Genomic DNA, 22,061 nt, shown 5'->3' with positions numbered 1-22,061 from the left:
GTAACTCTAATGAATTCATCCTCTGCAGCAAATGTAACTCTGGGTCTTCCTTTCCTGTGGCGGTCCTCATGAGAGCCAGTTTCATCATAGCGCTTGTTGGTTTTTGCGACTGCACTTGAAGAAACTTTCAAAGTTCTTGACATTTTCCGGATTGATGGACTGTTGTTTCTCTTTGCTTATTTGAACTGTTCTTGCAATAATATGGACTTGGTCTTTTAATAAATATGGCTATCTTCTGTATACCACCCCTACTTTGTCACAACACAACTGATTGGCTCAAACGCATTAAGAAGGAAATAAATTCCACAAATGAACTTTTAACAAGGCCCACCTGTTAATTGAAATGCATTCCAGGTGAATACCTCATGAAGCTGGTTGAGAGAATGCAAAGAGTGTGCAAAGCTATCATCAAGGCAAATGGTGGCTACTTTGAAGAATCTCAAATATAAAATATATTTTGATTTGTTTAACACTTTTTTGGTTACTATTTTATAGATTTGATGTCTTAACTATTATTCTAAAATCTAGAACATAAAATAAAACCCTGGAATGAGTAGGTGTGTGCAAACCTTTGACTGATACTGTATATATATATATATAGTCCACTGTAACCACATGTTGACCTCATGTCTACTAAAGTACTCTAGCTACTTGGCAACAACACTTGGCTCGCTGATTGACATTTTCTGTATCATCACTGAATTCATGTCAAGTTGAACAAAGCCCAACATTGTAATGCCTGTATGAATATACAGTGGGGAGAACAAGTATTTGATACACTGCCGATTTTGCAGATTTTCCTACTTACAAAGCATGTAGAGGTCTGTAATTCTTATCATAGGTACACTTCAACTGTGAGAGACGGAATCTAAAAAAAAATCCCGAAAATCACATTGTATGATTTTTAAGTAATTAATTAGCATTTTATTGCATGACATAAGTATTTGATACATCAGAAAAGCAGAACTTAATATTTGGTACAGAATCCTTTGTTTGCAATTACAGAGATCATACGTTTCCTGTAGTTCTTGACCAGGTTTGCACACACTGCAGCAGGGATTTTGGCCCACTCCTCCATACAGACCTTCTCCAGATCCTTCAGGTTTCGGGGCTGTCGCTGGGCAATACGGACTTTCAGCTCCCTCCAAAGATTTTCTATTGGGTTCAGGTCTGGAGACTGGCTAGGCCACTCCAGGACCTTGAGATACTTCTTACGGAGCCACTCCTTAGTTGCCCTGGCTGTGTGTTTCGGGTCGTTGTCATGCTGGAAGACCCAGCCACGACCCATCATCAATGCTCTTACTGAGGGAAGGAGGTTGTTGGCTAAGATCTCGCAATACATGGCCCCATCCATCCTCCCCTCAATACGGTGCAGTCGTCCTGTCCCCTTTGCAGAAAAGCATCCCCAAAGAATGATGTTTCCACCTCCATGCTTCACGGTTGGGATGGTGTTCTTGGGGTTGTACTCATCCTTCTTCTTCCTCCAAACACGGCGAGTGGAGTTTAGACCAAAAAGCTATATTTTTGAATCATCAGACCACATGACCTTCTCCCATTCCTCCTCTGGATCATCCAGATGGTCATTGGCAAACTTCAGACGGGCCTGGACATGCGCCTGCTTGAGCAGGGGGACCTTGTGTGCGCTGCAGGATTTTAATCCATGACGGCGTAGTGTGTTACTAATGGTTTTCTTTGAGACTGTGGTCCCAGCTCTCTTCAGGTCATTGACCAGGTCCTGCCGTGTAGTTCTGGGCTGATCCCTCACCTTCCTCATGATCATTGATGCCCCACGAGGTGAGATCTTGCATGGAGCCCCAGACCGAGGGTGATTGACCATCATCTTGAACTTCTTCTATTTTCTTCTATTTTCTAATAATTGCGCCAACAGTTGTTGCCTTCTCACCAAGCTGCTTGCCTATTGTCCTGTAGCCCATCCCAGCCTTGTGCAGGTCTACAATTTTATCCCTGATGTCCTTACACAGCTCTCTGGTCTTGGCCATTGTGGAGAGGTTGGAGTCTGTTTGATTGAGTGTGTGGACAGGTGTCTTTTATACAGGTAACGAGTTCAAACAGGTGCAGTTAATACAGGTAATGAGTGGAGAACAGGAGGGCTTCTTAAAGAAAAACTAACAGGTCTGTGAGAGGCGGAATTCTTACTGGTTGGTAGGTGATCAAATACTTATGTCACGCAATAAAATGCAATTTAATTACTTAAAAATCATACAATGTGATTTTCTGGATTTTTGTTTTAGATTCCGTCTCTCACAGTTGAAGTGTACCTATGATAAAAATTACAGACCTCTACATGCTTTGTAAGTAGGAAAACCTTCAAAATCGACAGTGTATCAAATACTTGTTCTCCCCACTGTAGGTTCCATATTCATTAAATCCCTTGGTATTTCTAAACTCTAATCTATGCCATCACACAGCTTATATCAATTGGACTAAATGTCCATTATACCATGCTGAATCAAGGCTTCACAACAACATTACATATAGGCCCTTTCACTTAAATAATAAGTCCTCTCTAAAGCAATTGAATGCCAGACTCGGGGCTGTAACTTAGCAATAACATTATATACAGGCCCTTCCCCTCAAGTGTAACATTTCTCATATCCTACAGGAAGTCCTCTTTGGTCTAATAATACAAGTGGCCGTCAGTCTCAGGACTGTGTGTACCTCAGCATTGTCAAGGGACGTGATTTCCCGGGGCAGCTCCACAGCGTGCCTGTTGAAGTAGTCCATGGTGATGGCATTGTTCCAGTAGCTCAGGTTGTTCTCCTGATTTGAAGACTTCTTCTTCCTCCTCATACAGCACATGGTCAGCAGCACAGCTGAAGGGGGAGAGGAAGGGAGGGAGGATGGAGGAAGGAGGGAGGCAAAGTCAGTACAGCCTCTAAAACGATAGAACCTCAGTCCAGCTCTTTCATTATGTATCACATTGTCTCAGTGGACAGGTTGGATGGTGTGAACGTGATCTCAGCCTCCTAAAAGTGGTGGTCAGCCTCCTACTGACTCAAACACAATTTCTTTAACCTCTTTGCCTTTGATATGGTTCTCTAAGAGGCTTTGAGTTTATACTTAAATTGTACAATATATATTCATCCCATATAGAGGGAAATGGACATTTGATATAAAGGGCTTTGTTGTCAACAAAAAACAACATGTTTCAGCATCAAAGCATTCATCAGGTTGCTATTTGATACTCACAGCACGAGGACACAGGCACACTGATGGCCAACACGATCCACACAATGTCTATCTTGCTCAGGCAGATGGTGGCGCTGGACAGCGGTGAGTCCAGAGCGGGGCCGGAGCCATTACCAGGACCCCAGGGGTCTGCAGTGGTGGCGGGGACCAGTCGGTTCAGAAAGTTCCCACTGGCCGTGGAGGGGGGCTCCGTAGCGGACGAGCTGTTCCACTGGGAGGAGGGGTCCTCGCCATGGATGCCCTCCACACTGCCGCTATGAAAAGTGACATTGCCATCTGTTTTGAGCTCCAGGGTGGGGTCCTCGTTGACCAGTGGGTGCACCTCCCGTAGGGTGATGGCGTGGGGTCGGGAAAGCTCGGGCGTGGCTTCAACATGCTCCCTGAGGGTCTGATCTAGAGCAGCATCCTCTGAGGAAGAGGAGGAGGAGAGAGAGGAAGGCTGCAGCTCAGTGGTGAAGTCCTGCTGACTGGGGTCTGTGGGCTCCTTGAAATCCCCCCCCTGAGGCTCCTGGGTGTGTGTGGGGGCCGGGGGATCACCAAGCTTCGGGCCCAGAGTATCCTCTCTCTCTGTGAGCGGGCTGGGCAAAGAAGGAGCCAGGGCAGACCCAGAGTCTGGAGCCCCCTCCACTGCAGCTGGAGCTACCTCACTCTGTTGGCCAGCAGAGCTGGGAGGTCTAGGAGGGCTGTTGCCCTGGTTAACATTAGCATTATCTGGGCTATGGGCTTGATTGACTGAGTTGGGCAAGAGGCCCTGGTCTGCACTGAGAGAATTGGAGCTGTGGCCTGGGTTGAGAGCACCAGAGCTGGGGGAATGGGCCTGCTTGACTGGACTGGGGCTGACAGAGCTAGGGCCAGGGTCTTGGTTGACTCTCATAGAGTTCACAGTGTTAGGACTGAAAGTAGCTGCAGCATGAATGAGGCTGTCTTTACTGGGTGGTGTCACAGTGTGTGCCAGGCTGGTGTGGTGGGTTAGATGCCAGCCCCAGGAGCTGAGGGCTGTGGTGGGCTTGATGATGCCTGTGGGCAGTGCCCCTCCCTGGGGGGACCAAGGGTCCCTGCTGCTGGAGTCCTCCTGCTGCCAGTCTGGGAGAGGCAGTAGCGGGTTAGGGGGGCTGTTGTGGGGCGCTGACATGGAGACAGGGTCCTCGGGGGTCCAGCTGGGGTACAGCTCCTGGGTAGAGAACACCACTCCCACTGGCACAGCTAGGATCGCTAGAACACCTACAGAGAGAGAGATAATTATTATAAAGAATGTGTGTACTTGCGTGCAGGTGTGTGGGTGTGTGCGTGCGTGCGTGCGTGCATGTGTAGGTCAGTCTACCCTTTCTCCTGAGGTTCCCTGCTTGGAATATTGAGGCACCAACACTGATCCCCAGAAGCGGCATTAGGCTGTTTATGAGTCCTGGAGGAACCTTACAACCGTGGGCTGGATTCAATCGAGCAGAAAGACGATGGCCAGAGCTTACCCATGATGTTGCACAACAATTTAAGTCAATAAGTCATCGTTTTAGTCAAAGTATAATATACAGTATTTGGGCTTGAAGTGACAAGTCAGAAGTACCCACTTAGTACAAATCCGTGTGATCCAGGTTTTATTAGTTTTTTCCTTTGATATGATGTACAACTTATTTTCAGCCTAGGTTTCATTTCAGGGCTGGGTTATATTTGAATGTTACCACCCACCAGCATGGCATTATTTATTCATCAGAAACAGCTGCAAAGTTATTGCTTTTTGCCACTGAGATGAGCCAACCAGCCTTGTGTCCACTTGGCCGCCTGAGCCAAGGAGCACATTAAAATAGGGGGTGCAAACTGATGCTTTTGCACCTCCGCTATAAATAAATCATAATCCAGTGGATAATTTGTGAATTTTCACTTATTTTTTTAGATAGTCTGTATTAAACACACACACACACACACACACACACACACACACACACACACACACACACACACACACACACACACACACACACACACACACACACACACACACACACACACACACACACACACACACACACACACACACACACACACACACACACACACGGCCAAAAGTATGTGGACACATGCTCGTCGAACATCTCATTCCAAAATCATGGGAATCTTCCGGGAAGGAAGGCCAAAAAGATCATCAAGGACAACAACCACACGAGCCACTGCCTGTTCACCCCGCTATCATCCAGAAGGCGAGGTCCGTTCAGGTGCATCAAAGCTGGGACCGAGAGACTGAAAAACAGCTTCTATCTCAAGGCCATCAGACTGTTAAACAGCCATCACTAACATAGATTGGCTGCTGCCAACATACAGACTCAACTCTCTTGTCACTTATAAATGTAATAAATGGATTTAATAAAAAAGGTATCACTAGTCACTTTAAAGAACACCACTTTAATAATGTCTAGATATCCTACATTACTCATCTCATATGTATATACTGTATTCTATACCATCTACTGCATCTTGCCAATGCCGCACGGCCATCGCTCATCAATATATTTACAGTTGAAGTCGGAAGTTTACATACACTTAAAACTCGTTTTTCAACCACTCCACACATTTCTTGTTAACAAACTATAGTTTTGTCAAGTCGGTTAGGACATCTACTTTGTGCATGACACAAGTAATTTTCCCAACAATTGTTAACAGACAGATTATTTCACTTATAACTCACTGTATCATAATTTCAGTGGGTCAGAAGTTTACATACACTAAGTTCCCTGTGCCTTTAAACAGCTTGGAAAATTCCAGAAAATGATGTCATGGCTTTAGAAGCTTCTGATAGGCTAATTGACATAATTTGAGTCAATTGGAGGTGTACCTGTGGATGTATTTCAAGGCCTATCTTCAAACTCAGTGTCTCTTTGCTTGACATCATGGGAAAAGCCAAGACCTCAGAAAAATATTGTAGACCTCCACAAGTCTGGTTCATCCTTGGGAGCAATTTCCAACGTCTGAAGGTACCACGTTCATCTGTACAAACAATAGTATGCAAGTATAAACACCATGGGACCATCATACCGCTCAGGAAGGAGACACGTTCTGTCTTCTAGAGATGAACGTACTTTGGTGCGAAAAGTGCAAATCAATCCCAGAACAACAGCAAAGGACCTTGTGAAGATGCTGGTGGAAACAGGTACAAAAGTATCTATATCCACAGTATCCTATATCGACATAACCTGAAAGGCCGCTCAGCAAGGAAGAAGCCACTGCTCCAAAATCGCCATTAAAAAAAGCCAGACTATGGTTTGCAACTGCACATGGGGACAAAAATCTTACTTTTTGGAGAAATGTCCTCTGGTCTGATGAAACAAAAATAGAACCGTTTGGCCATAATGACCATCATTATGTTTGGAGAAAAAAGGGGGAGGCTTGCAAGCCGAAGAACACCATCCCAACCATGAAGCACGGGGGTGGCAGCATCATGTTGTGGGGGTGCTTTGCTGCAGGAGGGACTGTTGCACTTCACAAAATAGATGGCATCATGAGGGAGGAAAATTATGTGGATATATTGAAGCAACATCTCAAGACATCGGTCAGGAAGTTAAAGCTTGGTCACAAATGGGGCTTCCATATGGACAATGACCCCAAGCATACTTCCAAAGTTGTGGCAAAATGGCTTAAGGACAACAAAGTCAAGGTATTGGAGTGGCCATCACAAAGCCCTGACCTCAATCCTACAGAACATTTCTGGGCAGAACTGAAAAAGCGTGTGCGAGCAAGGAGGCCTACAAACCTGACTCAGTAACACCAGCTCAGTCAGGAGGAATGGGCAAAAATTCACCCAGCTTATTGTGGGAAGGCTACCAGAAACGTTTGACCCAAGTTAAGCAATTTAAAGGCAATGCTACCAAATACTAATTGAGTGCATGTAAACTTCTGACCTACTGGGAATGTGATGAAAGTAATAAAAGCTGAAATAAATCATTCTATCTACTATTATTCTGATATTTCACATTCTTAAAATAAAAAGTGGTGATCCTAATTGACCTAAAACTAGAATTTTTACTCTGATTAAATGTCAGGAATTGTGAAAAACTGAGTTTAAATGTATTTGGCTAAGGTGTATGTAAACTTCCGACTTCAAGTGTATATGTACATATTCTTATTCATCCCTTTATATTTGTGTGTATAAGGTAGTCGTTGTGAATTTGTTAGATTACTAGTTAGATATTACTGCACTGTCGGAACTAGAAGCACAAGCATTTCGCTATACTCGCATTAACATCTGCTAACCATGTGTATGTGACCAATAAGATTTGATTTGGAAGGCTTTCCACTAGATGTTGGAACATTGCTGTGAGGACTTGCTTCCATTGAGCCACAAGAGCATTAGTGAGGTTAGGCACTGATGTTGGGCGTTTAGACCTGGCTCGCAGTCGGCGTTCGAATTCATCACAAAAGTGTTCGATGGGGTTGTGGTCAGGGCTCTGGGAAGGCCAATCAAGTTCTTCCACACCGATCTCAACAAACTATTTCTGTATGGACCTCGCTTTGTGCATGGGGACATTGTCATGCTGAAACAGGAAAGGGCCTTCCCCAAAACGTTGCCACAAAGTTGGAAGCACAGAATCGTCTAGAATGTCATTGTATGCTGTAGCGTTAAGACTTCCCTTTACTGGAACTAAGGGGCCTGAACCATGAAAAACAGCCCCAGACCGTTATTCCTCCTCCATCAAACTTTACAGTTGGCACTATGCATTGGGGTAGGTAGCGTTCTACTGGCATCCCCCAAACCCAGATTCATCCATTGGACTGCTAGATTGGGAAGCGTGATTCATCACTCCAGAGAACTCCAGATCACTCCAGAGTTTCCACTGCTCCAAAGTCCATTGGTGGCGAGCTTTACACCACTCCAGCTGACGCTTGGCATTGCTCATTGGTGATCTTAGGCTTGTGTGCGGCTGCTCGGCCATGGAAACCCATTTAATGAAGCTCCCGAAGAACAGTTCTTGTGTTGACGTTGCGTCCAGAGACCGTTTGGAACTCGGTAGGGAGTGTTGCAACCGAGGACAGATGTTTCAACTTCACAATAACAGCATTACAGTTGACTGGGGCAGCACTAGCAGGGCATACATTTGACGACCTGACTTTTTGGAAAATCCTATGATGGTGCCACGTTGAAAGTCACTGAGCTCTTCAGTAAGGCCATTCTACTGCCAATGTTTGTCTATGGAGATTGCACGGCGGTGTGCTCGATTTTATACACCTGTCAGCAACGGGTGTGGTTGAAATAGCCAAATCCACTAACTTGAATGGATCTCCACATACTTTCGGCCATGTAGTGTATATGTACAGATGGAGAAAAGAAAATATATAAATAAATTAAATAAGATAAGAATGATAAAGAAAAGAGAGTATAAGGACAAAGAAGGGTAATAAAGAGGGTGAAATACCACAAAAAACATAGTCACACCAGCACATGTCCACAATCTCAAACACTGTACTGATTACCCATCTTAACTCAGTCATCTACCAGTATTCAGCATCACACATTCCTATACACTCATTTCCCCCAGTCCAATAGGCGTTTAAACACAGCCTCCAACTCATAAATCATATTCCTCCAGATATGTGCATGTCCTAAATTACATCCTATTCAAAAGTGGTGCACATGGGGAATAGGGTGCCATTTAGGACACAGCTGCTCTGGCTCGCTAGGTACTGTATGAGAGGGTCCTCTCTCCTCTGCTTTCCATTTACCAAGCCTGTCTCATCCCTAATGCATAGAGGAGCCTACTCCAGACACTCCAGAGTGACCAATGACTGGGAGATAACACAGACAGGATAGTTTGATTTATGAATGGTGGTCTCAGAGAGATGGCCGTAAGGCAGGGAGACCATATGGTCTCACAGAAATAGTCTAACCCACCCCAGGAATATTTGCCTCATATTTTGGCCCATTGTTGATCTCTGGTGGTGGTACGTTCCACCCCGGTCTCCTCAACACATTATTACTGTATTCCATCCTCCAACATGCACAAACATATATAGGCTATCTCACATATAGGCTATCTACGGTTCCAGCCACACAGAGTAGAATTGATTACTATATTATGTTGTCTATTGTGGGGGATGTTAGTAAACCATAGCTACTATGTTGCTGCTATAGACTAACAGTAGCAGTTGTACCGGAGCATTGTACTTCAGGAGTGTGATAGTGTGCAACACTGTTTGTCATGCAGTAGTCTGGCCTCAATCACACCCTCAATCAGGATCTAATCCCCGCTATCACAACACTACCTGGCAACCCGGCCCTCGGTCGGTCGGGAAAAGCCTGGAAAATACATGCGCTCCGGCTCCGCGGACAACAAAATGGCAACAGAGTTTACATCCGTCGTACATACTTACACATGCTCCAGCAATACACTCCGCAGACACACACAACTCTGCACACGCCCATACATGCACCCACGCTCGCTCGCACACTGGTCCTCCTCATCTGCAATAAACATACTTATTAATATTCATCTGGCAACCCGCTGATCATCATGTTTTATTGAGTAGCTCATAAAATCTTAAAGGAGGCAAAACACCTTTTAAGTTTGGTAGCATCAAAACATGTTGCATGATGTTCGTTGTCGGTCCGGTGAATAGTCAATATTTTGAAAAGTGTCTTCATTACTTGTGTGGTAGGCTATGTTGAGGTTGAGTAAATCACTTGAAAGTCATCTAATCTCTCTTGAGAAGCACATGCACACGCATGCACTCACACACAAACACAGATGATATAGTATGATATAGATACGGATTCATGCAGATCCTCTACAATAGTCTCACGAATCTCAAACTCCCACTCTCCCTCCCTCCTCCTTTTCCTATAGCAGTGTGTTCAATTTTCCTTCCCGGACGATAAAGATCTATTGAATTGAATTGTGTGAGTGTTCCATACAGTAATGTGAATGTAAGTATGCCTACTGGTGACTACAAACAGTGCGGAGGGTTAGTGAATACTAAGGACAACGAGGAGGCATCTCAAGCTACAGTATTTCTCCAGCTCAACTCGTCATTTTCATCAAAGGTTATGTTTCTTTTTTTCTGGCAGTGAGTCACCCACTCCTGGTCTGGCAGTGACATTAGATTAGAGCTACTGCTGTTGCTCATGGACTCCATTACCTCACTTATTACCTCCCCTATATCTGGCACTCTTAGGTTCCTTCCCCAGTCAGTATTGTTTATGTGTTTCATGTCTATACGCCACTCGTGTTTGTTATATTGTTCGATGGTCCGTTTATTATTAGACTCCCATTGTATACGTTACAATAAGACAGACACTCGCAATGACTCACAGGCTGTCCCAAATGGTACCCTATTCCCTACATAGCGCACTACTTTAAGTCAAAAGTACTGCACTCTGTAGGGAATGGGATGCAGCCCCAGACACAGGATAGCTCCAGGGGTTCATTGGGGGAATGAGGGAGTCCTTCATCCCCTATAGGCAGTTTCCTGCCCCTAAGCCTCCCTGTAAAGACTCTGAGTAAGTGTCCTAACTAAGCAACACTCTTGGCCTCCAATGCCCTCTGAGATTGTACACAACACTATAATGCTGTTTATGTAATGCAAAGGAGGTACCATGAGGCATGAACCTAATACACACAATACACAGTAGTATAGAATGGAATAAAGTAGCTCCCCAAACGTGCCTGTGGGTGGGCAGGCGCATACATTGGAACTAGTGGATATATGGAGGCTTAAATATCCTGACTGAGTGAGATACAGAGTGCATTCGGAAAGTATTCAGACCACGTGACTTTTTCCAAATTTTGTTACATTACAGCCTTATTCTAAAATGTATTAAATTATTTTTTCCCCCCCTCATCAATCTATACACATTCAGTGGTGTAAAGTAGTGAAGTAAAAATACTTTAAAATACTACTTAAGTCGTTTTTTGGGGGGTATCTGTATGTACTTTACTATTTATATTCATGGCAACTTTAACTTCACTACATTCGTAAAGAAAATAATGTACTTTTTACTCCATACATTTTCCCTGACACCCAAAAGTACTCGTTACATTTTGACAGGAAAATGGTCCAATTCACACACTTATCAAGAGAACATCCCTGATCATCCCTACTGCCTCCGATCTGGCGGACTCACTAAACACAAATGCTTCGTTTGTAAATTATGTCTGAGTGTTGGAGTACTCCTGGCTATCCGTTAAAAAAAATAATAAGAAAATTGTGCCGTATGGTTTCCTTAATATAAGGAAGTTAAAATTATTTATACTTTGTTTTACTATTGATTCTTAAGTACATTTGAGCAATTCCATTTACTTTTGATACTTACGTATTTAAAACCAAATACTTTTAGACATTTACTCGAGTAGTACTTGACTGGGTGACTTTCACTTTTACTTGAGTAATTTCCTACTAAAGGTATCTTTACTTTTACTCAAATATGACAATTGAGTACCTTTTCCACCACTGCACACAATACCCCAACTGTGGGACCTTATATAGACAGGCAAATACCTGTCTATATAAGGTCCCATAGTCGACAGTGCATGTCAGAGCAAAAACCAAGCCACGAGGTCAAAGGAATTGTCCATAGAGCTCCGAGACAGGATTGTGTTAAGGCACAGATCTGGGGAAGGGTACCATAACATTTCTGCAGCATTGAAGGTCCCCAAGAACACAGTGGCCTCAATCATTCTTAAATGGAAGAAGTTTGGAACCACCAAGACCGCTATGCAAACTGAGCAATCGGGGGAGAAGGGCCTTCGTCACCGAGGTGACCAAGAACCTGATGATCACTCTGACAGAGCTCCAGAGGTCCTCTGTGGAGACGGGAGAACCTTCCAGAAGAACAACCATCTCTGCAGCACTCCACCAATCAGGACTTTATGGTGGAGTGGCCAGACGGAAGCCAGTCCTCAGTAAAAAGGCACATGACAGCCCGCTTGGAGTTTGCCCCAAGGTCACCTAAAGGACTCTCAGACCACGAGAAACAAGATTCTGTGGTCTGATGAAACCACGATTGAACAGTGTTCGTTGTTTGAAGTAACGTCTTTGTTGTTGTAATATTGCAAACGAACATGGCAGATGGATTGCAGCTTTAAGGTTGCCAGTACATTTCATTGAAAGGGCTTGTCAACACCAAACCCACTGGGCACAGACGTCAGTTCAACATTTAGTTTTTATTTACATTTGGTTGAGTTGTCAACTAACGTGAATTCAACAAAAAAAAGGTCACCATGTCATTGGATTTAGGTTAAAAGTTGGGTTTTGCAAATCCAATCAGTTTCCCACGTTGATTCACCCTGTTAGCGTCGCTCACCATCTCTGACACCCACCTGATCATACCACTCACTATTCTGGGAGGGAGAAAAACAAGGACGAGGTCACTATTACTGTTAAATTAGATCCTGATTTATTTCTGTTATATCAGCCAAAAACCTATTTCAATTAACCCAGCCAAGAGATTTATCATGGGGAAGGGCAATTTATGCAGTAAACTTACTGAATTCGAGGCTGTTTGGAATGCATAAGAAGCGAGTGACATTCATGTATAAGTGCTCTATTGATGCCATGGAGGGGAATGGGACATTAGTAGATCATAGGGCTGGCTGCTGTGTCTTGTGCACTTGATCCAATGACTTTTGCCCCATCTCTCTGTCCCTTTCACATCACTCAGTATTAAAGTCAATGTCAGGGCCATAGAAAGCCAAATTGGCCGCCCAGTGGCATTGAGTTTGAGACCTAGTGAAATTAAAGCATCATAATGGTGGAAATGATCAAATCCTCAACATTCAGCTATAACCTCATTGGTCAGTATTTACTTAAACTACCAATACTACCAACTACTGCAGTGGGGTAATAGTGTGAGATGGTAGCCTATACTACTACATCCTATATCCACCACACCAATCATAGCAGAGAATCAACTTAGTGCGTGTAGTAGAGAGCAGCTCGACAATATCCGTAGAGTACGACCCTACCTCACACAGGAAGCGGGGCAAGTCCTAATCCAGGCACTTGTCCTCTACCGTCTGGACTACTGCGATTCATTGTTGGCTGGGCTACCCGCTTGTGCCATCAAACCCCTGCAACTTATCCAGAACGCTGCAGCCCGCCTGGTTTTCAACCTTCCCATGTTCTCTCATGTCACCCCGCTCCTCCGCACACTCCACTGGCTTCATGTCGGAGCTCGTATCCACTACAAGACCATGGTGCTTACCTACGGAACAGCAAGAGGAACTGCCCCTCCCTACCTTTAGGTTATGCTCAAACCCTACACCCCAGCCCGAACACTCCGTTCTGCCACCTCTGGTCTCTTGGCTCTCCCACCCATACGGAAGGGCAGCTCACACTCAGTCCAGTCCAAGCTCTTCTCTGTCCTGGCACCCCAATGGTGGAGCCAGCTTCCCCATGAAGCTAGGACAGTAGAGTCCCTGCCCATTTTCCATAAACATCTGAAACTCTACCTTCAGAGTATCTTAAACAGTATCTTAAATAATCCTCCTACCTGCACCACTTGCACTTGACCCTCCACCCCCCCTTCTAGCTCTGACTCTACTGATGATAGATTCATTATTTGGGGAAAATATACTTTCTATGCCTGTGATGTGGTTGTCCCACCTAGGTATGCAGAACCCTCCTCTAGCTGCTCAGTCTGCATTTCAGGTACCTCCCAGCAAAACACACTCTCAGGGGGTAGAAGTTGCCCTTAGGCACAGATCACAGCACAGTTTATCCTCCCTAAATCATCACCTTCACCATTAGTAGGTAAGATCACCAAATTGACCTTAGATCAGTGTCTAAGGGGCAACTTCTCCAAGCTTAACACACACATCATTCGCTGTGGTGCCACAGGGACAGATAATTATAGTATCACATCATTAGCGGTTAGCGTACAGGCTAAACATGCATGACTGTTACTGTATTGTTAGCAATGTGGGCACTGAAGCATACCAGTTTGCGATTAAGGAGGCCCTCACCGTGCAGTCCTCTATGGACTGTGTTAAGGCAGGCAGATGCTAACTCAGTGGGATCGTCCACAAATCTACACGGGAGGTGGGAAGGCTGTTTACAGCATCGATCAGAATACCAATGGGCTTCTATCTCAAATTTCACAACACCCAAACAACACAGACACACACACATACATGTGCATGCGGTACAGATGTGCTCTGAGATATGAGACAAAGAGAGAGTCTATGGTCGTGTCCCAAATCGTACCCTATTCCTTACATAGTTCACTAGTTTTGACCAGAGCCATATGGGTCCTAAAAGTCACCAAAAAAAATCTGAACTCATCATGACGCGTCATAGTGGATAGCGGGTCTGCGTACCCACATCCATATCCACAAATGCAGTCAGCATTTGTACATAGTCAATGGTAGGCTTCGAGGGGACTCCTATGGTAGGTTCACCTATAGCTCATCTCTTGGCAGTAGCACTGTAGACTACTTTATCATTGACCTCAACCCAGAGTCTCTCAGAGCGTTCACAGTCAGCCCACTGACACCCCTATCAGACCACAGCAAAATCACAGTCTACTTGAACAGAGCAATACTCAATCATGAGGCATCAAAGCCAAAGGAACTGAGTAACATTAAGAAATGCTATAGATGGAAGGAATGCAGTTTGGAAACCTACCAAAAAACAATTAGGCAACAGCAAATTCAATCCCTTTTAGACAACTTCCTGGGTAAAATGTTCCACTGCAATAGTGAAGGTGTAAACTTGGCAGTAGAAAATCTTAACAGTATATTTGACCTCTCAGCTTCCCTATCAAATCTAAAAATCTCAAATAGAAAACCGAAGAAAATGAACAACAATGACAAATGGTTTGATAAAGAATGCAAAAATCTAAGAAATAAATTGAGAAACCTGTCCAACCAAAAACATAGAGACCCGGAAAACCTGAGTCTACGCCTTCACTATGGTGAATCACTAAAACAATACAGAAATACACTACGGAAAAAGAAGGAACAGCACGTCAGAAATCAGCTCAATGTAATTGAAGACTCCATAGACTCTAACCAATTCTGGGAAAATTGGAAAACACTAAACAAACAACAACACGAAGAATTATCTATCCAAAATGGAGATGTATGGGTAAACCACTTCTCCAATCTTTTTGGCTCTATAACAAAGAATAAAGAGCAAAAACATATACATGATCAAATACAAATCCTAGAATCAACTATTAAAGACTACCAGAACCCACTGGATTCTCCAATTACCTTGAATGAGTTACAGGACAAAATAAAAACCCTCCAACCCAAAAAGGCCTGTGGTGTTGATGGTATCCTTAATGAAATGATCAAATATACAGACAACAAATTCCAATTGGCTATACTAAAACTCTTTAACATCGTCCTTAGCTCTGGCATCTTCCCCAATATTTGGAACCAAGGACTGATCACCCCAATCCACAAAAGTGGAGACAAATTTGACCCCAATAACTACCGTGGAATATGCGTCAACAGTAACCTTGGGAAAATCCTCTGCATTATCATTAACAGCAGACTCGTACATTTCCTCAATGAAAACAATGTACTGAGCAAATGTCAAATTGGCTTTTTACCAAATTACCGTACAACAGACCATGTATTCACCCTACACACCCTAATTGACAACCAAACAAACCAAAACAAAGGCAAAGTCTTCTCATGCTTTGTTGATTTCAAAAAAGCCTTCGACTCAATTTGGCATGAGGGTCTGCTATACAAATTGATGGAAAGTGGTGTTGGGGGTAAAACATACGACATTATAAAATCCATGTACACAAACAACAAGTGTGCGGTTAAAATTGGCAAAAAACACACACATTTCTTCACACAGGGTCGTGGGGTGAGACAGGGATGCAGCTTAAGCCCCACCCTCTTCAACATATATATCAACGAATTGGCGCGGGCACTAGAACAGTCTGCAGCACCCGGTCTCACCCTACTAGAATCCGAAGTCAAATGTCTACTGTTTGCTGATGATCTGGTGCTTCTGTCACCAACCAAGGAGGGCCTACAGCAGCACCTAGATCTTCTGCACAGATTCTGTCAGACCTGGGCCCTGACAGTAAATCTCAGTAAGACCAAAATAATGGTGTTCCAAAAAAGGTCCAGTCACCAGGACCACAAATTCCATCTAGACACCGTTGCCCTAGAGCACACAAAAAACTATACATACCTCGGCCTAAACATCAGCACCACAGGTAACTTCCACAAAGCTGTGAACGATCTGAGAGACAAGGCAAGAAGGGCCTTCTATACCATCAAAAGGAACATAAATTTCAACATACCAATTAGGATCTGGCTAAAAATACTTGAATCAGTCATAGAGCCCATTGCCCTTTATGGTTGTGAGGTCTGGGGTCCGCTCACCAACCAAGATTTCACAAAATGGGACAAACACCAAATTGAGACTCTGCATGCAGAATTCTGCAAAAATATCCTCCGTGTACAACGTAGAACACCAAATAATGCATGCAGAGCAGAATTAGGCCGATACCCACTAATTATCAAAATCCAGAAAAGAGCCGTTAAATTCTACAACCACCTAAAAGGAAGCGATTCCCAAACCTTCCATAACAAAGCCATCACCTACAGAGAGATGAACCTGGAGAAGAGTCCCCTAAGCAAGCTGGTCCTAGGGCTCTGTTCACAAACACAAACACACCCCACAGAGCCCCAGGACAACAGCACAATTAGACCCAACCAAATCATGAGAAAACAAAAAGATAATTACTTGACACATTGGAAAGAATTAACAAAAAAACAGAGCAAACTAGAATGCTATTTGGCCCTAAACAGAGAGTACACAGTGGCAGAATACCTGACCACTGTGACTGACCCAAACTTAAGGAAAGCTTTGACTATGTACAGACTCAGTGAGCATAGCCTTGCTATTGAGAAAGGCCGCTGTAGGCAGACATGGCTCTCAAGAGAAGACAGGCTATGTGCACACTGCCCACAAAATGAGGTGGAAACTGAGCTGCACTTCCTAACCTCCTGCCCAATGTATGACCATATTAGAGAGACATATTTCCCTCAGATTACACAGATCCACAAAGAATTTGAAAACAAATCCAATTTTGATAAACTCCCATATCTACTGGGAGAAATTCCACAGTGTGCCATCACAGCAGCAAGATTTGTGACCTGTTGCCACAAGAAAAGGGCAACCAGTGAAGAACAAACACCATTGTAAATACAACCCATATTTATGCTTATTTATTTTAACTTGTGTGCTTTAACCATTTGTACATTGTTACAACACTATATATATATAATATAACATTTGTAATGTCTTTATTGTTTTGAAACTTCTGTATGTGTAATGTTTACTGTTAATTTGTATTGTTTATTTCACTTTTGTATAATATCTACGTCACTTGCTTTGGCAATGTTAACACATGTTTCCCATGCCAATAAAGCCCCTTGAATTGAATTGAATTGAAAATTTTGGAGGCCTGTCAAGCCAAATAGTGTCCCCCTCTACGTCACAATGGGATTCGATGTGTTCTAGCTTCTTTTGCTAGGGCTGTTTCTAGAACTTGCAATATTCTGACCGGATTACGTAATGAACCAAAGCGTCGGTTGTTATGCTAGTTGCCTGGCTCTATTTTACCTCGTAGCGGTCGCGAAGGAAGGAGGATGCGGAAAGTTCTATTTCACCGCATAAACGCTCGCTCAGTCCGCACAAAATTATTACCTCAGAATTGCTCTCCAAGGACGGTGTTTTTGACCGTGACAACCTGCTGACTACCTACTGCTTTAGAGGACCGAAAAGACTGGAAAGAGAACACTTTCTTTACCATGTATTTGTCTTAAGTACATATTGTTAAATAGGAATAAATAACAGTTTTTATAGATTGATGTTGGTAACTACTGTAACGTTACTTACAGTATATACCTCAGCCTGCCTAGTCAGCTAGCCATCTAGCTAGACAGTTTTATTTAGCTAACGTTAGCTAGCTAGCTAGCTAGCAAGCAAGCTACTGTAACTTAATTTTAATTTTATTATGAACATACACAAAAATACAGAAATATACAAACAAGAGTACATAAACCTAACAGACAGGGGTATTACATATCAAGATTAATTTTAAATTTGCTAAATACTTTTATGGTGCGTATTGCTTTTTTGTTTTTACATTTACTGATCATTTAAAAATAAGATTTAAATTCGATCTTAAATAATGTGAAAAGGGGTTTGTTCTCTGCCCACATCATTTTATGGATAAATAATCTTCCATGAAAGATAAACAAATGAACAATGAAAGTTAAATCAGGGTCAATATCATTTGGATCAAAATAAAACAATATCAGAGTCTCTCAGATTAACATTAATAGTCGTTTCTTTTCAAATAGAATCTTCTAACTCACTCCAAAATCTTCTGACATAAGAACAGTCCCAAAATAAATGGTCAAGAGTTTCTGGGTCACAACCACAAAATACACATTTGTTATCAATATCTATTTTAAATCTGTGTATAATAAAGGTCTTTACAGGGTAGATTCTATGAATGAGTTTGTATGATACTTCTTTCACCTTATTAGATATACAATATTTACCAGACAACAATGAAACTTTGTTCCAGTTCACTTGTCCTAGGCCTGCATTCCAGTACATTTTAGCAGAGGGAATAGTAACATATTGACATAGTTTCATTTACATTTACATTTAAGTCATTTAGCAGACGCTCTTATCCAGAGCGACTTACAAATTGGTGCATTCACCTTATGATATCCAGTGGAACAACCACTTTACAATAGTGCATCTAACTCTTTTAAGGGGGGGGGGGGGGGTTAGAAGGATTACTTTATCCTATCCTAGGTATTCCTTAAAGAGGTGGGGTTTCAGGTGTCTCCGGAAGGTGGTGATTGACTCCGCTGACCTGGCGTCGTGAGGGAGTTTGTTCCACCATTGGGGTGCCAGAGCAGCGAACAGTTTTGACTGGGCTGAGCGGGAACTGTACTTCCTCAGAGGTAGGGAGGCGAGCAGGCCAGAGGTGGATGAACGCAGTGCCCTTGTTTGGGTGTAGGGCCTGATCAGAGCCTGAAGGTACGGGGGTGCCGTTCCCCTCACAGCTCCGTAGGCAAGCACCATGGTCTTGTAATTTATAGTTTCCTTATATAGATGTTATTACATTTATAGTTTAAAATGTCAATTCCTTCTAGTTGTATTGAGGCTACAACATCCTCAACAGTTGCACTTGGAGTACTGTTACATTCTCCTAAAAGAAGAATAGCACCTTTAGGGACAGCTCTAACAACAATGTGATACTGAATGTAACATTGTGTGTTCTCATAAATTCTGGATAATCATACAGTTGTCCATCATTATTCAATAATTGTTTAACCCAAATAATGTTGTTGTCAAACCAGTTCTGGAAAAATAAAGACATGTTTTTGTATTTTATGTCTTTAGATTGTATACCTATGTGGGGACAAATTGTGTTTGTACATGAGGTTCCAAGTTAGAAGTACTTGTTTATGAAAGTTTGCAAGCTTAATAGGGATTTTACCCATATCAAAGTTGCATTTGAGTAAGAATTCTAGACCACCAATCTGTTGGAATATTAAATTAGGGATGATATTCCAAATGCAATCCTTATTTCTTAAATAGTTTTGCATCCATTTAATCTTAAATATTATATTAGGGGTTTTAAAATCCAAAGCATTCAACCCTCCCTCACTTTGGGTGCTACATATTACCGCTTTTCTTAATAAATTATTAGGTTTATTCCTCCATATGAAGTTAAATAATTTAGTATCAACCATTTTAGTTACTGACAGGAACATCCAAGGCAAGGGAGGTATAAACTAATCTGGACAGACCTTCAGATTTTGACAAATGTACACATCCAGATAAAGAAAGATGTCATGTTCTGACCTATGTTCTTTTGTTATTTCTTTGTTTTAGTGTGGTCAGGGCGTGAGTTGGGTGGGTTATCTATATTTGTGTTTCTATGTTGGGTTTTTCGTTTGGCCTGATATGGTTCTCAATCAGAGGCAGGTGTTAGTCGTTTTCTCTGATTGGGAACCATATTTAGGGAGCCTGTTTTCTGTTGTGTTTTGTGGGTGGTTGTCTTCCGTCTCTGTCTCTGAACTGTTTCGGTTTTCGTTCGTTCAATTTATTGTTTTGTATTTCAGTGTTCAGTTTGTTCTATTAAAGTTTCATCATGAACACTTACCACGCGGCGCTTTGGTCCTCCTCTCTTTCTCCAGACGAAGATCGTTACAAAAGATCTCTTAATAACCAGGAGTTAAGTCTCTTTACAATTTTCTCTACAATAGGAGAGACATTTAAGTTGGCCCTTTCTTTCTGATCTTTGCTAACTTTAATACCAAGATATGTGATCATATCTTTTACAGGGATATTACATTCTGAGTTTAAGTCACATCTTTTCAACGCAAATAATTCACATTTCCTAATATTCAGAGATAAAGCTGATACACGTGAGAAGGCATTAAAACACTCAATAGCTTTCCTGGCTTCATTATGATCTTTCAAAAAAAATGGTGGTGTCGTCAGCCAATTGTGAACATTTTATCTCTTTGTCTTGTATCTGAATACCCCTAAAACTATCCTTATTTATATGAAGTGCCATAACTTGTGTGACCAATAAAAATAAGAAATGAGAAATTGGGCATCCTTGTTAAATTCCACGTCTAATGTGGAATCTCTGTGAAGTTCGATGGGATAATTTAACAGAGCTTTTACTGTTATTGTAAAGTGTCTTAATTCCACTTTGAAAATATTGACCAAAACCAAAAAAAATCGAAGAGTCTCAAAAACTGTATCAAATGCCTTGTAAATGTCTACAAATAAAATAAAGCTATCTTCCATAATGTGCTCATTGTAGTCTATCAAGTTCAATACTAATCGAATATTATTACATATATGTATGCCCTTCATAAAACCAGACTGGGTATCATCAATGATTTGGTCAAGACCTTTTTTAAGTCTTTCTATAAAGATGGATGCAAGTAGCTTTCCATCATTGTTCATTAATGTAATTGGTCTCCAATTTTCTAACTTCATAGAATCTTTGTTTGGTTTGGGTATTACAGAAATGAGGCCTTGTGTCATAGAAACAGGCAGGACCCCTAAATCAATTGCCTCCTTATAAACATGAAATATAATTTCAATAATATCCTCCTGAAAATATTGATAGAATTCACTGATAATGCCATCATTCCCTGGAGATGTGTAACTTGCTGATACATATATTATTTTTTTCATCACAAGACTTTTGGAAGTTTTCATCTATGAATTTTGCATAGTCTTTGACAGAGTCTAGAAAGGCAGATATGTCACTAGTAGGAGAGGCATTACTGGTATAAAGGTTACCATAGAATTCTGAAACATATTTTGAAATATCTTTGGGGTTTTCATTTTCTTTGCCATCTATATTAAGCTTATGAATAGATGTAAATTCAAAAAAAATTATTTCTAAATTGTAAAAGTATTTTGTATTTTTTTTCACCTTCCTTCAACCATCTCCTTCTTGATCTTACAAATGCCCCTTTTGCTCTCTCTTTATACATTCGGTCCATTTCTAGTTGTAAAGAGAATAACTGAGCCTTTCTTTCTTCATCAAGGTCCTCCATAGAGATTAGAGAAAGTATTTCCTTAACAAGTTCATCTTCCCTCAATATTTTAAGTTCAGCCATTTCTTTACCTCTCTTCATGGCTGTTTGTCTTATTTCATACTTCATTAATTCCCAATATTTCCCATAAGACTTAAATAGTTGGGCTTTCCTCCAATTGTCTTGTATAATATCTTTGGCGTCCATCTTGAAATTATCATCTTCCAACAGTCTACTATTGAGTTTTCAATAACTCCGATTCGGTTTAACTTCAGATCCATTCATATTTAAAGATATGCTACTGTA

The 22,061-nt window shown here is 42.1% G+C and overlaps 1 protein-coding gene across 4 annotated transcripts in view; it reads right to left on the bottom strand.

Annotated features, from left to right (window-relative positions):
• Nucleotides 1–22,061, bottom strand: part of tmem108 (transmembrane protein 108) — a 116,901-nt gene that overhangs the window by 2,954 nt on the left and 91,886 nt on the right. For all 4 annotated transcript variants that reach the window (XM_071415258.1, XM_071415259.1, XM_071415261.1 and 1 more), the window contains exons 3-4: nucleotides 3,211–4,431; nucleotides 2,680–2,834 (exon numbers count right to left, since the gene is read on the bottom strand). In XM_071415258.1, the coding sequence (XP_071271359.1) occupies nucleotides 2,680–2,834; nucleotides 3,211–4,431 (1,376 nt within the window). The remainder of the gene's footprint in view (nucleotides 1–2,679; nucleotides 2,835–3,210; nucleotides 4,432–22,061) is intronic.

This window comes from Salvelinus alpinus, chromosome 8, assembly GCF_045679555.1.
Source record: "Salvelinus alpinus chromosome 8, SLU_Salpinus.1, whole genome shotgun sequence".
NCBI lineage: Eukaryota > Metazoa > Chordata > Actinopteri > Salmoniformes > Salmonidae > Salvelinus > Salvelinus alpinus.
The sequence above is the reverse complement of the archived record's forward strand: the minus strand, read 5'-3'. Positions and strand labels throughout refer to the sequence as shown.